At 37.1% G+C, this 20,311-nt stretch overlaps 1 protein-coding gene across 8 annotated transcripts in view; it reads left to right on the top strand.

Annotated features, from left to right (window-relative positions):
• The window catches only part of MBTD1 (mbt domain containing 1), a 67,853-nt gene that overhangs the window by 24,390 nt on the left and 23,152 nt on the right, over positions 1-20,311 (top strand). For 5 of the 8 annotated variants that reach the window (XM_059996841.1, XM_059996842.1, XM_059996834.1 and 2 more), the window contains 5 exons: positions 2,380-2,581; positions 6,990-7,129; positions 8,400-8,514; positions 9,085-9,170; positions 19,502-19,619. In XM_059996841.1, coding sequence (XP_059852824.1) covers positions 2,428-2,581; positions 6,990-7,129; positions 8,400-8,514; positions 9,085-9,170; positions 19,502-19,619 — 613 coding nt within the window. In that variant the 5' untranslated portion in view covers positions 2,380-2,427. The remainder of the gene's footprint in view (positions 1-2,379; positions 2,582-6,989; positions 7,130-8,399; positions 8,515-9,084; positions 9,171-19,501; positions 19,620-20,311) is intronic. The other 3 variants (XM_059996837.1, XM_059996836.1, XM_059996835.1) reach the window with 3 other exon arrangements.

The raw sequence follows: 20,311 nt of genomic DNA, 5'->3' as shown, positions 1-20,311 counted from the left end.
GACTAGTGAGATTCACTGTTGTGATTGGTTACTTTTAAAATCTCTCTGGTCTCCTGCACTTTTACTGTGATCTGTTTAGATGTGGATATCTTTTTGTTGTGCTTAACATATATTGTAGTGCTTAACATATATTGTAGTTCTATCTGTGAATTCATGTTTTTGTTATTTCTTCAAAATTTTCAGCCAGTATCTCATTCAGCTTTACCTTTTTCCATTCTCCATAGCCTCTCCTTTGAGAATTTTTTTTTATATATATAAATTTATTTATTTATTATTTATTTTTGGCTGTGTTGGGGCTTCATTGCTGCATGCGGGCTTTCTCCAGTTGCAGCGAGCAAGGGCTACTCTTCGTTACCCTGTGCGAGCTTCTCGTTGCAGTGTCTTCTCTTGTTGTGGAGCACAGGCTCTAGGCACGAGGGCTTCAGTAGTTGTGGCACTCGGGCTCAGTAGTTGTGGTTCACGGGCTCTAGAGCACAGGCTCAGTAGTTGTGGCACACAGGCTTAGTTGCTCTGCAGCATGTGGGATCTTCCCAGATCAGGGCTCGAACCCATGTCCCCTGCATTGGCAGGTGGATTCCTAACCACTGCGCCACTAGGGAAGTCCATCTCCTTTGAGAACTCTTATTGACATTTATTATTAGATCTTTACATTCAGTGCTCTTTTAACCTCTTAGTTTCTATGTTTCTGTTCTTTGCTGTTTTGGGTTCTTTCTTAATGTTTATCTTCCATTTCCCCAATTATTTTTTAGGCATGTCTAATCCATTTAGGGTTTTTTGTGTTTTTTTTTTAAATTACAGCAATTGTATTTTTCATTTACAGAAATAACATTTGGTTCTTTCTGATTGTATTCTCCGTTCATTTTTCAATAACATTTTTTATTTCTTCTTAGTTCTTGTATGGTTATTTTATATTCTGTCTCTGGCAATTCCAGTGCCTAACTATTTGGGATATCTAATCTATTTCTGCTGACGCTTGCGGTGGACCGCTTATTGTGTGTTTGATATTTGATTGTGTACTGATATTTGATAAAAATCTGTGGAAATGCTGAAAGGCCGGAATTGTAGGTGATTATTTCTGAAATGATTTAGGATTGCTTTTTCTGGGTGTCAAGGGGCACTGGTATCCTAGAACCACTTTAATTTCTTGACATGGGAATTTTCTGACCATCTAGGGTAGGATAAGTTATAACCTCAGGTCTTTGGTTGCAAAATCCCAGAGAAGCCTCTCCACCCAGAGCACGGACAAAAAGGCTCCTTTGTAGGTCCCCGAGCTGTGCAGCTTGTGGGATCTCAATTGCCTGACCAGGAATTGAACCCGGGCCACCGCAGTGAAAGCCTGGAATCCTAACACTTAGGCCACCAGGGAACTCCCTACATGTAGTCAGTTTTTTTCCCACCCATTTTACAACTTATATTGAAGTTGCAGCCCCCTCAGTGGCTTTGGTCTGATATAGAGAACATTTCTCTAGAACATTAGTCCTTAAAGATGCTTTGGGGGCTTCCCTGGTGGCGCAGTGGTTGAGAGTCCACCTGCCGATGCAGGGGACATGGGTTCGTGCCCCAGTCTGGGAAGATCCCACATGCCGCAGAGCGGCTGGGCCCATGAGCCATGGCCGCTGAGCCTGCGCCTCCGGAGCCTGTGCTCCACACGGGAGAGGCCACAGCAGTGAGAGGCCCGCGTACCAAAAGAAAAAAAAAAAAAAGATGCTTTGGAAAACACTGCATACTATATATACCTCTTAAATTATTGTAATGTTCACAAGCATCTTAAGGGTTCGAAGAGGGCTTTGAAGTAAGGAAAATTTCCCAAATGTATTTGACCATAATACGTTTTTTTAAATGTTAACAGCCTATACTTATTGAAACCAAAATGTTTGTAATCATTGGGTCCCTGAAATTTTAAGTTTATATTCTCTAACAAGTTGAGTCAGAATAAGATACTCTGTGTTGACATTTCAGGATCAGTAAATAGCTGCTAACCAAGCTGACTATAAAGTGGACGACAAACTTATATGAAAACTCTGGATGTAAAAGATCATCTCTGTATGGAGTTAGGGTGTATGAATTTATTAGGATTTAGAATTCCAGCCAGTGTTTACTAAATGTATATTCCAGGCATTGTGATAAATATTTCATAGTGTCTTTATGTTGCCCTCAGGAAGAAAATATATCAAACTTTAACCTAGCCTTCAAGGGCCCTGGTGATCTGGCCACTGCATCCTCCTCAAACATTTAGCTTTTCATTATAAAATAAAATTATCAATTCTCAGGGCTAGATTTTCATTTTTCAAATCTCATTTATCACAATTTGAGCTAAGGTCTTTTAGGTAGTGTACATGAGTGCTGTGTCATGTGTTACTGATTTCTTCTACTTTTAAGACTGAACATTCTTCACGATCCGAAAGGAAAAGAAGAGACTCTTTCGGGATGTTTGACGGTTATGATAGCTGCAGTGAGGACACGAGTAGCAGCTCCAGCTCTGAGGAGAGTGAAGAGGAAGTTGCTCCTTTACCTTCTAATCTGCCAATTATCAAAAACAATGGCCAAGTGTACACATACCCAGATGGTAAATCTGGCATGGGTGAGTATGGAGATATATACTTCAGCTCAGGTGAACAGCCTTTACCTGTTACACACTTTATACTTGAGGGTATGTTTTGATTCTATTTCTCCTGTCATTTCCCTTAGAATTTTTAAAGAACAGTTTGAAGAAACACAGTCTGAAACTTATAGTTCTAGATAAGATCACTGGGTTTGTGTTAGATCTCTTTATTTTGCATACCTACCACCTGCTGGTAGAAAACAAGTAGAAAAAAATGAAAACAAAAGCAGCTGAGAAACTTAATGGGACTTAAGTTCCATAATTAAATAATAAATCCCTATGTAATTGGAAGTGTGTAAGATAATAGACTTACAGAGTTGAAAGAGACTTTCAAGGTTAAGTCTCCCTTCTCTTTAACGATTCCTTATAAGTTTTCTGTTTTAACACTTTGGCTATAGGGTATCTCTAATTACCAGAATATCCTTTATATTGAACCAAAATTATCCTTGCTCTAACTTTGTCTTTTGGTCTTAATTTTGATTTTTAAAGGTACACAGAATGATTCTAATCCCTGTAACAAAGACATCTCTTCCCATCACATTACAACACTTATTTCTAGGGTGTCTCTAGGACACACTAAGTAAACCTAATTGCTTCAGTCATTTCTCAGCATCAATGATTTAATTCATCAGTATCCTGCTCACTTTCTTCTGGGAATACTTCAGATTATGTGGTAGTAGGGTGACAACTTGTCTTGCCTGAGACTGTCCTGGTTTTAGGATTAAATGTCCCACATCCTGGAAAAGGACCTCAGGCAAATAGTTGGTCACCCTGTGTGATTAGGACAGAAGGTAGTTCAGCTTTTATCTCCTTTTTTTATGACACTGTGTTTCCATTCAGGCCACCAAAATTGCTTTAACTTTTTTAAAACTAATACTGAATTTGCAAATAACTGAAACCACATGAACTAGGCCAATTTAAATCAGTCTTGCGCTTTTGCAGTTGATTTTTTAAACCCAAGGTGTTAAGACTTTAAAACTCTCCATGTAACCTTTTTCTTACTAAATTTTGGTCTTAGAAATATTTTATTCCTAATTCTTTCATCTAATGTTGAATGCAGTGTCATCTGATCGTCATTTGCAGATTTGATAATAATGCCCTGTAAGTCATATTCTAGTCTTTTTTTTTTTTTTAATTAGTTTCCTTTGGCCTTTAATGACATTGGTACTTTTTTTTTGGCTGTGTTGGGTCTTTGCTGCTGCGCGTGGGCTTTTCTCTAGTTGCGGCGAGCGGGGGCTCCTCTTCGTTGTGGTGCGCGGGCTTCTCATTGGGTGGCTTCTCTTGTTGTGGAGCACGGGCTCTAGGCGCGGGGGCTTCAGTAGTTGTGGCACTCGGGCTCAGTAGTTGTGGTTCACGGGCTCTAGAGCACAGGCTCAGTAGTTGTGGCACACGGGCTCTGTGGCACAGTTGCTCTGCGGCAAGTGGGATCTTCCCGGACCAGGGCTCGAACCCGTGTCCCCTGCATTGGCAGGTGGACTCTTAACCTCTGCACCACCAGGGAAGCCCTATATTCTAGTCTTTTGATTAAAACGTTGAGCATCGAAGGCCCTGGTACAGAGTCCTGCAGATCATATCAAAGAACTTAACTTCACTTATCAGGACTCACTAGGTGTAGTCATCCAACCAGTTAAAACCTACCTAGGTGTTTTCTACTTCAGCTTGAATTTCTCAATCCTTACTGACAAAGCTACATGAGAGATTTTATCAAATGTGTTAACTCCTGTTAATATACATCTTGTCGTGGTTTAGTTATGATATACCAGTCTGGTAATCTTATAACAAAAGGGAGCTTTATATGTGCCAGACTCTGTTTTACAGATACAAATAGAAACAATATAGAATAAACTCCCTGGTGGAGCTTACATCCTGGTCATGAGAATTCTAGTTTGACATGTTTAGTTCTTGGAAAAGATATACTGTCCCCTTGGGATCGCTTTTTTTTTTTACGTAGATGATCCACAAACCTTTTAAATAATCTGTTCCAGAATTTTTACAACAGAAAATCATTCAGGCTTTTTTTCCCTTAGACACCCTTTGTTTATCTCTTATCCTTGGCTTCTTACATTTTTTCCATGATTTCTCATAATTTGTTATGAGAACTTACTGGTTAAACTGTAAGTTCCTCCAGTAATAACTGTTTAGATGGAAATTTGAACCCACTCAACCCACTCAACAACATAGTTGTTTGCTCTGTTATCTTTTTCCCCCCAACTTTACTGAGGAATAATTGACAAATATAATCGTATATGTTTAAATGTATAAATGTCTATAAATGTGGTGATTTGATATACACGGATACAGTGGAATGATTACCAAGATCAAGATAATTAACACATCTGTCACCTCACAAAGTTAACTGAGTGTGTGTGTGTGTGCGTGCGTGCGTGCGTGCGTGCGGTGTGAGCACAAGATCCACTCTCAGCAACTTCCAAGTATACGATACAGTAGTGTTATTAACTATAGTCACCATGCTGCACATTAGATCCTCACAACTTATTCTTTTTATAACTGAAAATTTGTACCCCTGGCAACCACCATTCTATGAAATGGGCTTTCTTTTTTTAAGTTTCCACATATAAGTGATACCATACACTATTTGTCTTTCTCTTTCTGGCTTATTTCACTTAGCATAATCCCCTCCAGTTTTGTCCATGTTGTCAGAAATGACAATATTTCCTTCTTTTTATGGCTGAATAATACTCAATTATAATGAATAATATTCCAATTTAATGAATAATATTCCATATATATGGATACCATATCTATCTGTCTATATATAGATATATACCACATTTTTTTTTTAATCCACTCATCCATCAAAAGACGTTTAGTGTGTTTCCATAACTTGGCTATTGTGAATAATGCTACAATGAACATGGGAGGGCAGATATCTCTTTGAGATACTGAGTTGCAGTCAACTAATTTTTGATAAGGGCAACAAGAACACACAATGGGGAAAGGATAGTCTTTTCAGTAAATGGTGTTGGGAAATTTGATATCCACGTGCAAAAGAAAAACTGGACCCCTATCTTATACCACTCACAAAAATTAACTTGAAAATGGATTAAAGACTTAAATGTAAGACCTGAAACTATAAAACTCCTAGAAGAAAACATAAGAAAGAAGCTCCTTGACGTTGGTCTTAGCAGTGATTTCTTGGATAAGACACCAAAAGCACAAGGCAACAAAAGCTAAAATAAGCAGTGAGGTTACATTAAACTAAAGAGGTTCTGCTCAGCAAAGGAAACAGTAAATTGAAAAGGCAACCTACAGAGTGGGAGAAAATATTTGTAAACCATATATTTGATAAGGGGTTAATATCCAAAATATATAAAGGACTTATACAACTCAATAGCCAAAAAAGCAAATAATCCAATTTAAAAATGGACAAAGGACCTGAATAGACATTTTTCCAAAAAAGACATGCAAATGGCCAATAGTACAGGAAAATGTGCTCAACATCACTAATCATCAGGGAAATGAAGATCAAAACCACAATGAGATATCACCTCATACCTGTTAGGATGGCTAGTATCAAAAAGACAAGAGATAACAAATGTTGAGGAGGATGTGGAAAAAGGGAAGTCTTATAAACTCTTGGTGGTAATGTAAATTGGTATAGCCATATTGAAAACAGTATGGTGATTCCTCAAAAATTTAAAAATAGAACTGTTATGTAATTCAGCAATCCCACAACCTATGTATCTTTTTTGAGCTTCACTTCTTACTACCCTGTTCTTCTAATTCTGCCTTTCAAATTATTGTCCATTATGCTAGTTTACAAAAGAGACCCACTAGTGGTTAGAGTTTTGTTGCCCTCTATTATCAGTTAATAATAGTGCACGTACTTCAAGCTTTGAACCTATCCTGTTTCTCTCGTCTCCTGAATATAACTTGAGAGAATCCTCATATTGCCTTTAGCATTTTTCTGAGTTGGCCATTTTTATGTTTCAGTCTTTACAGTATTTTAAAGACCTGTGCTGCACTTTGTATTAATCTTCAGTTGTGTTGCACTTTTTTTAATCTTTTGTTTATAATCCTTTCAAACATCAGAGCTTATAATGTCTGGCACAAGGTGAGCACTAAGGAAATGTTAGTTGAATCTAACTTATATTTGTTTGTGAGTCTTTTGACCCTTTTTAAAGCCCTTTCAGACCTTAAACTATTGTCAAACCTTCTGGAGCCTGTAGCTGTGGTATCATTCCAGTCTTTCCCCTACCTTTTATTAGGTTTTTATATCATTTATGTATCAGATAGAAGAAATTTTCTATCTGCTTTAAAGAAATTTTTTAAATTAAAACCTTTAGATAATTGGAGAAATTATTAAACTGTTAGATGAAAATTGGTTTTATTATATGATCATAACACCAGTGTTTTTGTTAATTAGCTACCTGCGAAATGTGTGGGATGGTTGGTGTGCGAGATGCTTTTTACTCTAAAACAAAGCGTTTCTGCAGTGTTTCATGTTCAAGAAGTTACTCGTCAAACTCCAAGAAGGCAAGCATTTTGGCCAGACTTCAGGTAACGGTACAGAAACCTTATTCTTTATATCTGTTATATCTATGGCTTTCACTGTTTATCTGTCATTTGATTGTGATTCGTTGCACTTCACCTTTGCCCAATTGGCCAGTTATCATTTTATACCCCACATTTTAAAGAAATATGTTCATTCTATAAAATTGAGTAGCTGTTATAAATAGAGAAGGCATACTATCCAAAATAAACTATGACTTGTTTGTGTCTTTTTTCTAAATAAGTATAGATGTAATAAACATCTTTAGATATATATGAATTGAAGCCATTTTTCCCCCTGATTTTCTTTGGAGTTAACATCAAAGTAGAAACTTTCAGTGTTGGGAGGGGGAATGATTTACCCTTTGGTTTTATTTTTCCATCATCTTTGGTTTGTATTTTTGATTGTAACCCATTTGATACCTTGACCAAGTGTATTTGGTTAATCCAACTAACTTTTTGGAAAAATTCATAATACAAAAGGCAAATCATCTTTCTGTAAATGCACGTCAGTGCCTACAAAATGACTGGAGATTTGACCATTTGACTAAGTTATTACTATTGTAGCATATAAACTACTTTTTAAAGGCATCACGTAACTGATATTTGTAATATATTTTATTTGAATGATCACATTTTTCATATTCTTCTTTACCTTATTGTGATCATTACATAGCGCTGAGAGGATTATTTAAATTCCCCAGATCAAGGAAATACATCACTTAGATGTATTTCTATATTTCAGATAGACAGTACCCAAAGATCCTGAGCAATGGTCTGTACCCAAATGGATGGCAGTTTGTCACACTGAATTTGGCCCATGATCATTTTGTCATTGATCTTTTGCGTTAGCGCTAAAGGTATAAACCTCAGTCACTTGCTCTTTAAACATTAAGTTATCTTTTCTTATATGAATAGCAATGCTTGGCAACCTGCATGAGTGAATAACCACTGGTTTTATCTAGTACAAGAAGGAATGAATTATCCACCACAGCCTATATTTTAACATCTTATGGGATATAATTTTTTATTAACATATTAATTTGCATATTGCTATTTTAGTCTGTGCCAGCTCTGCTACCCATATTACGTATCTACATTGTAGCAGAACTCCAGAAAACATTTCTCATGTTAAAATTCCTTGTATGTTTCCTCTGCTTTAATAATTTTCTAAACCCTCGATGTTTACTTAAGCAGAATGAGTAGTATGCAATCGAGTTAGTTTTCAGATTTGGGGGTGGGAGGATGAGAAAGAATCCTATTTACTTAACTCTTCTTGTTTTAGGGTAAGCCTCCAACAAAGAAAGCAAAAGTTCTTCAGAAACAACCTTTAGTTGCTAAACTAGCTGCATATGCTCAGTATCAAGCTACCTTGCAAAATCAAGCAAAGACTAAATCAGGTAATATGGGTGAATGTAGTGGAGGTGAAATATTTGGTACTGATTCATCTAGTTTTAATTAATAACATTTTAATTTTGGATTCTGTTAACTAAGCTATTTGTGTACTGTATTTGCACATTATGACACTGGGCTTCCTGGTAGTGGTTTTGGTTTCAGTAAATTATTCTAGAATAGAATAGTGTTCACAAGTTATGGTGCTATTAGGTGGTGGATACTGGATAGAAATTTCATTGAAGTGCACGGTAACAGCTGCGTGGGAATAAAACACAAGAGCAGCCAGAACGGCATTTGTTATCCTGAAGGTATCTGCTCTCCGCTGTTCTTTGTTTCTTATAACTGGAGAGCTCTTGCCTCACTTCCCAAGGAGCATATGTTGTATATAGAAGAGTTAAACTGCTATTTGTTTGCAAATATGATATATGCTAAAGTTCATGTTTATTTAGAGAAGTTCTGTCTTTATAGAAGAAACTTTCTTCAGAGGTGATAAATTTATGTCATTTCACATTTTAAAATAATAGCCTTCTTACAAATTTGAGAACTGTAATATATCTAAATTTATTTTATTTCAGTAGCAGTCTCCATGGAAGGTTTCAGCTGGGGTAACTACATCAGTAGCAATAGCTTTATAGCAGCTCCAGTTACCTGCTTTAAACATGTGAGTATGGAATTTCTCAGCTTATGTTGAAATGCTTAGTCATTGTTTAAATCTGAAGGCACAATGGCATTTAATCATCTTATCCTTAGAAGGTCTTTATTTTATACGTTGTAATGGAAATGTTTCTTTTTTTTATTAATTATTGTACTATGAATAGTTACATAACTTCTCTAAGTTTTATAAGTAAAAGTTTCCTATAAAGACATTGCAAGTTGAAATTGTTTCAAACGGGGAAAGCCACTAGTCTCATCCAATTTTCGTATTAAGTTGAACCATATAAAATTGCTGGTTTTGTGTATCAGAAATAGTTGTATATTGGCAAAGTCATATGGTTCAACCTCATAGAAAACGTGCATTGTATATGTTACCTAAATTTTTGTGATTTGACCTAATAATTCAGAAAAGGAAAGATCTTCCAGTTTTGTTTTGTCTCAAATGTAAAATCACAAGAACAAAGAAGGAACTATTAGTAATACAGTATCGTGGGCTGAAATGATCTGTTGGGAGATGTTCTTTTTAACAAGTAGTGTCACAGAACATCTGGAGTAATTGAGAGTTATGTTTAAAATGTATCTAATGATAAATTCTTTCCTTTTGATTTCATTCCTTTTGATTCAGTTATCTGATTCTCTTCAATACTTTTTTTAACCTTACTGTAAGCTTAATTTATATTTAAAGGTTCTATCTGCTACTGACCATGTATAAGAAGGAAAGAGAATTTAGAAAGTTAATGAATGAAATTTTGTGTACACTTAACATATTGTTGTTAACTTAGGGGTTTACTGTTAAATAATAGCATGTGAACAAAACTGAGCTTGAGTTCTTGCTGTGGAAATCCAATGAATTTTAATTCATTCGTGTCCAATAAAGGATGTTGATCAAGGCCAAACATATTAATTCAGTGGTAGAAATATGAATTAAAGCCAAATTCATTCATTTGCTAAGTTTTCTTTCTTAAAAGTCCAGGTGTTAAGCCCTTGGTCGGTGGCATGCTGACCATCTGAATCAGCCTAAGTGGAATCTTAGATACTTTACCTTAGTATCCAGTAGCTGATATATTTTACTGTAGTGTTGATAGTAGTGTCACGTTTATGAGATACGTTAAATACATGGCAACAGCAGCTTTCATGAGAATTACAAAGCAAGTCTTTAACTCTCCTGTCTTGAGATAGTTCTTTTTGGCACTAAGAAGATAAGAATTAGATTAAGTTCTCAGTTATAATAACTCTTTCATCCCAGATTCCTGGGACATTTGTCTGTTGTCTCCTTCTGAGTATCCTTTATCTCTTTCCCTATCTTTATTTTAATATTTTGTTTTTTTAGGTTTTAATATCATAAGCCATGTTCAGCTATTTTATATAAGTAGTCAGGATATTTTTTAAAATAGCATTTCAAAGTCCCAAACGTATAATATTTTATTTCATGTCCGTATCTTTGAATAGTAATACTATGTTAAAGTTCTTTGCAAGAAAATCTCTATTATAATGAAACAGATTTTTTTTGACTTTGCTTTTTTAAGATTAAAGTATTCTATCATATAGAATAGAGCAGGTAGCCTTAGCTGTATGATTAATAATGATACTGTGGGACCTCCTGTTTCTCGTTCAGAAGCAAGGTATCTGTCATCCAGTGCCTTCCTGCTCCACTCATCTTCCTTTACTGCCTTCTCCTTACCAAATAGGAAACATTTTATACTGCTAATGTCTTAATATATTTTAGTACAAAATGAGTTTGCTTTGTTGCCTTAACGAGCATTTTTATTTGAAGTCATTTGGTTTAGGAGGTCAGACTTTGTGCTATACTTGATTTTTGTCCTTTAGAGTTGACTCTTCATGGTTCTCCCCCTTAGATAGTTTTTGGGGTCTCCAAGGAGAATTACTGGCTTTAGCTTTAGAAAACCTATTGCCAGGAGCAGCTGCAAGCACAAGGTCCTGCCTTGAATCATCAGTCTTCTAATCTTCTAACACTTGATGCCTGCTCTAACACTGGTTCATCTGTGGGGCCTCTTCCTCCACACTCTACACCTGCGTTGTCTCCAACTTGAGCGCAGGTTGGGAGCCTTTCCCTGCTCCTAGGGGATTCTTTTTTCAACGGAGCACAGGCTCCGGACGCGCAGGCTCAGCGGCCATGGCTCACGGGCCCAGCCGCTCCGCGGCATGTGCGATCTTCCCGGACCGGGGCGCGAACCCCTGTCCCCTGCATCGGCAGGCGGACCCTCAACCACTGCACCACCAGGGAAGCCTAGGGGATTCATTTTTCAAGCATAAGTTTTTAACACATTCAATCTGGGAATTCCCTAGCAGTCCGGTGCTTTCAGTGCTGGGACCCAGGTTCCATCCCTGGTTGGGGAACTTAGATCACGCGGCTTGCAAGGCAGTGGCACCGCCAAAAACAAACAAACAAAAATTCAGTGTGTACATGGAAACAGAGCTGTTCTGGTTGAACCAGGATTTGGGGGTGGGGGTGGTGTCACAGCTTTGACTGCCTTGCTTCTTTAAGGTAACTCAACCTCTTGCAGTAGGGACCCCAGGTAAATATATTTTCCAGCACTTAAAAATGATAGTGATTAGTTCTTAAACCATAGAATTTCAGTAGAATTCCTCTTTTCCATGGTCTGTCTTTAAATTTCTGGGAAGTTTCTGCAAAGTATATCATAGGACAATATTCTCTTTGAATATTGCTGTAATTGTGCATAATGGTTTATACTTAATCACTCAATTACAACAGTGTTTGACATTTTTTATAATTATCAGTGTAAATGGAGCCCAGTTGTCATTAAATATATCTACTTAGAAACCTGTATATTATGATTGCTGTATATCTGATGCAACTTTCATTTCATCTAGGTGGTAGTTTTCAGACTTTTTTTTTTTAAAGCATTACGATTCCCGCTTTCCCTAATAAACATAGCTAGCATAAGGGGAAGTTATACTGATTGGTCTGGCAAGAGTAGGGTGGTGTGGCTGGAGCCTTGGCCCCTGACCCTTGGCTTTCCCTTCTTTGGCAGTCTCTGAGGTTGGAAACCACTGAATTAGGTTAATACCATTTTTAAAAAAATTTTTATTGGAGTATAGTTTATTTACAATTTTGTGTTGGTTTCAGGTGTTAAGTAATATCATTTTTAATTAATCCTAAATCATATGGTCACAAAGCTGTAAGTTATCTTAAAAATCATCTAGCTCATCTACTCCATCTCTTATTATAAATGAAGAAACTCTTGCTACGTTTTTCAGTAGCTGGATTGAAATTTTCAACTTTGGGCTTTAACCTGCTTTTTCTCACACAGTTTTTCTTATTTGTTCGGGTTTTAACATAGTTTTGAATTAAGCCCCTATAGGAAAACCCTCCTGTGCTCCCCCTTTACTTACACAACTCGACCACACAGTGCTGCTGATACCAGCTGTGTGGGTTTCCTCATATCAAGCATTTCTCTGACACCAGCTTGGGTGTCCTACAGTTTAGTTCAATTCTGACACTGTCTGTCGGGAGTTAGCATCAGATCCCACACCTACGGACTCAGTCCCACAAGACTGCCCCTACTTCAGACACCAGTTGCAAATCCCACATTGTCACCTCTACTTCTGACAGATAGCTGTAAATCAGAGTTCCCATGCTCCTTCCTTGGGTTTGATAATTTGCTAGAATGGCTCACAGAATTCAGGGAAACACTTAGATTTACTGTTTCATTATTAAGGATATAATAAAAGAGATGAACAGTCAGATGAAGAGATGTGTAGGGCAAGGTATATGAGAAGGGGCATAATTTCCATACCCTCTGAGGTGCACCACTCTCCTGGCACCTTTACTTATCCACCAACCCAGAAGCTCTCCAAATCCTGTGTATTGGGATTTTTATGGAGGCTTCATCACATAGGCATAATAGGTCATTAACTCAGTCTCTAACCCCTCTCCCTTTCCTGGAGGATGGGTGATGGGGCTGAAAGTTCCAAGCTTCTAATCATAGTTTGATCTATGTGGTGACCAGCTCCCATCCTGAAGCTATCTAGGGGCCCACAAAGAGTTGCCTCATTAGAACAAAAGACACTCTTATCACCCAAGAAATTCCAAAGGATTTAGGAGGTCTATGTCTTGGAATTAGGGTCAAAGATCAAATATTAAAAGAAAAGATACCTCTAGTACTCTTATCACTTAGATAATTACGAAGGCTGTTAAGACCTCTGTGCCAGGAGCAGGGCCAGAGACTAATACATACATTTTTTTATTTCACAGCTTCTAAAAGCACCTTTTAGCCTTATCTTTACTAACTGTGGAACAATCTCCAAAATACTACTGCAGTATCACATGCCAGTTAGGTACTCCACGTTAATGAAATTCACAGACTATTTTCTCCTATTGACAATTTATGTTTGAACCCAAGAGAGTTGTTCTGTGTATGCAGAACATTTAGCTTTAAAGCATTCTTAATTTTTTTAATATTATAGTCTTTTAAATAGAAGCACTCCTGTTCCCCATTATTTGCCTTATAAAATCAAGTACAGAGAGTTCCATGGTGGCCTAGTGATTAGAATTCCGGGCTTTCACTGCCTTGGCCCGGGTTCAATCCCTGGTCAGAGAGCTCAGATCCCACAAGCCACATGGCGTGGCCAAAAAAAAATCAAGTAGAATATGTCTTTCCTAAGCATTACAGCACAGGCCAAAATGTGCTAATATCAAAAGTACGTGAATCATAAAAAGCTAAAATCATATTCCTTTAGTTATGTATTTACAGACTTCAGATTTCTTTTGTTTGGTACCTGGACTATATACTCCGGTGTCTTGTTGATACTGTCATTGCCAAACCAGAAATGTAATCATCCTACTTTCTTCTCCCTTGAAAATAGTTGTACTTAGGTATTTTTTAAAAAGGTCCTTTGCACACGTGCGTGTCATAACTTTAAAGCTGCGTTTACTATACTATTTCATCCTTTCTCCACAGATATCACCTTGTATTGCTTACATGATGTTTTCTGTTTTTGTTTTTTTTTTTGCGGTACGCGGGCCTCTCACTGTTGTGGCCTCTCCCGTTGTGGAGCACAGGCTCCGGACGCGCAGGCTCAGCAGCCACGGCTCAAGGGCCCAGCCGCTCCGCGGCATGTGGGATCCTCCTGGACCAGGGCACAAACCTGTGTCCCCTGTATCAGCAGGTGGACTCTCAACCACTGCGCCACCAGGGAAGCCCTACATGATGTTTTCTAATCCTCTCTTTGGTACCAGACCTGTATGCCAGCTATTTTGAAGGGGATAAGGTTATCCATATTTCTTTGCAACACATATTACAAGTATAGTTTTGGATTTTAAGGACAAAAACAGAAACCTTTTTGTTTGTGTATGTGCGGTAACAGTAGCTTATAGTAAAACTCATTATTTATTTCTCAGATGTGTATTTATTACTAAAATAATCTCTTTCAAATAAAATTATTCTTTGTTTTTTTCCCTAGCCTTAACCATGCATACGTAACTCCATTGAAAATTGAAAATAAATGTGATTTCACATCCATTTTAACTATAGTTAGAATCTTCAGTATGTCATCCTAGATTGCAAAACTTCTTTCTAATGGAAATAAGACTTAAATTAGTTTCTGGTACTTGTTAGTACTCCATCCAGTTTAGCTATTATGAGTGTTGCCACAAAATAGATTCTCTGCAGGAAAGCAGGGGACTCTGATATAATAAAAATCACCTGTTTTAAGGAAGGCCTAAATAATCTAGATTATTTTCATTTGATATGTTTTTTTAAATTATGGGCTGTTTATGCCTTTCAAATTAGTAACCACTGCTTCCTGTCTCTTTTTACATACACTAGCATTCCCTCATTCTTAATCTTGCTTTCACCCCAAACATCCCGTTTTACTTTTGAACTTGCCTTGTACTCCCTATCCCCCTGCTACCACCACCCCAAAACGTATTGGGATGGCCAAAAAGTTCCTTCGGTTTTTAAGTAAAAATAAGAATACACATTTTTCATTTTCACCAAGAACTTTATTGAACAACATATTCACTCTTTTGTTCCACTACCTTCTGCCATTTTTTCAGGCAGCTTCATAATTCCATCTTCCCAGAGCTTTATCTTTTTGAGCAAAGAACTATTCCAGGTACCTTTTAGTCTTCCAGGGAATTGAAATTATTTCCATTAAGAGAATTTTGTAAAGACCGAAGTAAGTAGAAATCCAAAGGTGCAGTGTCTGGTGAATACGGCGGATGAATCAGAACTTCCCAGCCAAGCTGGAACAGTTTGTGCCTGGTCATCAAAGAAACACGTGGTCTTCTATTATCCTGATGGAAGATTATGCATTTTCTGTTGACTAATTCCGGATGCTTTGCCGATGCAAAGTGCTGCTTCCAGTTGGTCTAATTGGGAGCAGTCCTTGTTGGAATTAATCTTTTGGCTTTCCGGAAGGAGCTCATAATAGAGGACTCCCTTCCGTTCCCACCATGTACACGGCATCACCTTCTTTGGTTGAAGACCGGCCTTTGGTGTGGTTGGTGGTGGTTCATTTCGCTTGTCCCATGATCTCTTCCATTCCACATTATTGTACACTATCCACTTTTCATCACCCGTCACAATTTGTTTTAAAAATGGAACGTTTTCATTACGTTTCAGTAGAGAATCCCATGCAGAAATACGGTTAAGAAGGTTTTTTTCACTTAACTTACATGGAACCCAAACACCAAAGCGATTAACATAACCAGGCTGGTGCAAATGATTTTCAGTGCTTGATTGGGATATTTTGAGTATGTTGGCCATCTCCCGCGTGGTATAGTGTTAATTGTTCTCAATTAATGTCTCAATTTGATCGCTCTCAACTTCAACTGGTCTACCTGACTGTGGAGCATCATCCAGCAAGAAGTCTCCAGCACAAAACTTCACAAACCACTGACACGTTCCATCAGTCACAGCACCTTCTCCATACACTGCACAAATCTTTTTTTGCGTTTTAGTTGCATTTTTACCTTTCTTGAAATAATAAAGCATGATAACGCTGAAAATTTTGCTTTTTTTCTTCCATCTTCAATATTAAAATGGCTACACAGAAATTCACCAGTTTTGATAAGTTTTTTTTTTTTTAAGTGCACACTGATATGACAGCTGTCACAATACAGTCTAACAAAATTGTTTCAAATGAAGTTAAAGACAACTAAGGGCTACTAGAGCCAGCTTACGGAAAAACTGAACGCACTTTTTGGCCAACCCAATAGATTGTGTTATCAAATCAAAAGGTGAGTGGACTTTCTGGGGAAAGAGGGATCAATTATTTTTTCTGTTTCTACTTCCTATCAGTTCTAGCAAATAATACTTAGGAGTTCTAATTTCTTTCTAGTTAATTTCCTATAATGTTTTCTCCCCTTTTTGGCCAAATAATAGTCTATCTTTCTCTACTAGGTTCATTTTAGTCATCATAATGCCTATTAGTCAAAGTATTTTAATGGTGGCTTTTTGTATATTTGCCATATCATTATTAGGATCAATAATAGTTACCTATGTGCAACTTGAAGGCTAACTTCTGCCCACTTAAATTCTTTGTCACTGCTGAAGATTGTGATTATCAAAAGTTGTAGGTTGTCAGCTCTGTGGAGGGAAATCTGTATTTCTCCCATAAAGCATCACATGTACAGTGTGTCAGCCCTCCGAGAGTCTAAATACTAGCCATCTGAGCTGTTGGACTATCTGGGAATATTCTTAAAGCACAGAAAAGTAAGAATCCCACCCAATTACTTTCTTACAGATAGACAGTCAGGTGGAGGTTATCATATATTTGTGTTGGGGAGCCCTCAACATTTGGATTTGGCCATGTCCTGCAGGACCTGATGACAGCGTACCTTGCAGGGAAGGAGAGTCGCTCCCAGATAGCCCTCACGAGTGGCCCTGGAGCAGGAAGTGGTGAAGCAGATCTTCTTGGTTTGGGAGGAACCTGAGGTGGACCTCTCGTCCTGAGTCTGGAAGGTAAATTTGTTGTTACCTGTAAATTATGGTTCTGCTAGTTCATGCTATGCCAATCCAGACTTTCAGAGGTATCCCTCCTGCCAGCAAGAGAAGACAGATGACTTGGATGAAGATGGCTCTCAAGCCCTGGGTCATTTAGTCTTCCACACTTAAGAGTATTCATTTTAAACAAAAGGGCAGATATATCTATGAAATGACTTTATTATTTCAACACATTGAGCACATACTATGCAATGACTATGGTGCTCGTTTTTGTTTCTTCATTTTTTTTCTTAGAGTGAACCATATGGATTGGTTTAAGAGGGCCTAGCAGAACCACAACCTTACAGGCAAGAACAAATGTCACTTTCTGCTACTTTCTCCTATACCAATCCAGACTGTAGGGAGCAAAAACATAACATACCCCACTAAAGTGAGCATTAACTTTATTTTCTAAGTGAGCATATTGACACATTCTCTTTAGTAAAATGTGACCAGAAGTTATTTTCTCCAAACAATTGTTAAGACTTAAAAAAAAAAGTCAGTATGACATTGTCACATCTAGCTCAAAAGGGAGTCAGTCCTGTATGGCAAATTCATTTAACGGTGTGCCCACCTAACACACAACTTGTCAGCATACCCATGCTTCTTCCTTCTCAGTGAAAAATAAAGCCCATTCCACAAGATTTGGCAGCCAAACAAAGAGGAATGGATATCCCACCTTAATTTAATGCATACATTTCACTGCATCTGTCTGCTCTAATTGGTTCATCCTCACAGAAATTAATACATGGTCTTTGTGTTAATATATGGTAGCTTAATCTGTTACCTATCTTCTTTCCAGCCTCTCCTTTTCTAATCATATCTGCTGGCAATAGGGATGGCCCTACAGTCTAGAATGATATAGGGGGAGGTAGCAGAACCTGAAGAGTCCATTCTTTCAATTTAAAAAAAGCAGAAAGAGGTAGTCATAATAGATGTATTATTTTTTTGCACAGCTCGGGAAGATAGTTATGTGTATCCTTCCAGAATTACAAATAGTTGAGATAGGCCACTGTCTCCAAGTGATTGAAGTATATTCATTGCTTGCTACTTTAAAAAATAGCCGTAAGTTGATTCTGTGTTTGGTTTCTAGACTTATCCTAGTTCAGTGTTGTTTGACATTATCTTCCTCTCCTTCAGAAGTTCCTTAAACTATTGAGAGCATAAGGGTTGAGTGCTGTTTTAAGCTAATCCTGTTGGGTTAGCATCCACCCAAGTATGAGCAGCCTTGCATGGAAGACATTTGCCCAGTGTTCAGATGGACTAGTTTGTGTGACTCTTGGATATCTTTGTTTAGTCATCTTTCAGCTTTGAAGCTATTTTGTCTTTTCCTGATTTGTTCATATTATCAGGTCTTTTATAACCTTACCTAATCCTTTTTTCTGTGATCAAGGTTCTAAATTGTATTTAACGAGGAGCTGATTATCAAGGACCTCAGAAACTGTTTGGTAGTATCAGCATTTAAATTCCTATATTCATTTATTTGGTTTAGTTAACCATTGCTAAATTCCAAATAGTTGTAAACTGCCTCAAATTTAAGGATTAAAATATAATGGAAATTGTAATTTGGAAACATACTAAGTTTTGGAAAATCCCTTCATGGTATTCATTTAATAGGTTTTCTGAGTCCCCATCTTAACTATTTGCGTGGAGGCTATTGATTACCAGATCTAACACTGAAAGTTTTCTCTTTGTTTATGTTAATTCCTGCATGAGAAATTTTGAAATAATAAATTATTTAACAATTTACCATGGTACGATTCTCCAAAAACTCTTCCACTCCACCTTTTTAATAACTTTATCTGGTGCTTTTGCCACAGGTCAGTTGTAACAGACTATATTTCTATTCTATGAATTTAACTGAAGTTGAAAATATAGATAACTAAGTTTTGTTTCTCTACGTTTCTGAAACCACATTGCTGATTGGAATTATCTTTCTTTCTGCTCTTTGACCAGATCTTTTAAAATTAGAGGTTAAGGTAAAGTACATTCATTCAGTTCATATTAAAAATAATGAATTTCTTAAATCAGCTTTTTCCTTTGAAACCTACTATCAAGTTTGTAATTTGGATTTTACAAAAATTGCTGCTCAAGTCTTGTTTTAGGGCAGTTTTGAATTTTGAACTCGACATGGATCTATTCTAATATATGTGAATTCTCTTCATCTTGAGCTTGTCCCTGACATCGGCTTTTTCCAAATAGAATTCTGTGACACAGGGAATAACAATTATATTTTTAGAGAAAAATGAATGAATTAAACGGTATTTTTAGTTTAATGTTTCCATGATTGAGAGTAGTGCTTAATTTTGAATGATGTGTTTTAGGCTTTATTTAATAAGATGATAATTTAATAATTTTTATATGACAGGCACCTATGGGGACCTGCTGGGGTGATATCTCAGAAAATGTGAGAGTAGAAGTTCCCAATACAGACTGCAGCCTACCTACCAAAGTCTTCTGGATTGCTGGGATTGTAAAATTAGCAGGTGAAAAGCATGTGTAATAATTTACTTTAAAAATGTCAATTATATTTGTAACTTATGAGAAAGCATATTTGTAAATTTTCAAGTATTGCCAGATAAGTATGATGTAGGGCAGAGGTTAGCAAATTTTTTTCTGTAAAAGACCAGACAGTAAATATTTTCAGCTTTGTGAGCAATGCAGTCTCTGTCATAACCATTTAACTCTACCATCATAACATAGAGGCAGCCGAAGCAGTACGTAAATGAATAGGCATGACTGTGTTCCAGTAAAACTTTATTTATTGTTATGTGTCATAAAATATTATTTTACCTCTGATTTTTTTTTCAGCTATTTAAAAATGTAAAAACCATTCTTAGATGGCAAACTAAAAAACATCAGGCAGTAGGCCAGATCTGTGGGCCATATATAGTTTACCAGCCCCTGATAGAGGGAGATGCTTTGGAAAGTAACAAAAAAGTCGAAGTACTAAAAAAAAGTGATATGGTCCATAATATGAGAAGTAAACTAGTGATGAAAATTTCATCTATTTTGGGTACTACCTTTTTCTTCATTCCCACCCCTTCCTTATTACATTGTTGCTCATGAAGTAAATGCATTAGGTGTCTGCGGTGTTAGACACCGTGGGCAGGTGACATGCAAACGTATAAGATGTGTTTTTTTTCAGCGAGCTCACATCTGCTAAATATTGAATACA

The sequence above is a fragment of the Delphinus delphis genome, chromosome 19 (genome assembly GCF_949987515.2).
Source record: "Delphinus delphis chromosome 19, mDelDel1.2, whole genome shotgun sequence".
NCBI lineage: Eukaryota > Metazoa > Chordata > Mammalia > Artiodactyla > Delphinidae > Delphinus > Delphinus delphis.
This window is presented reverse-complemented; position numbering and strand designations above follow the sequence as displayed.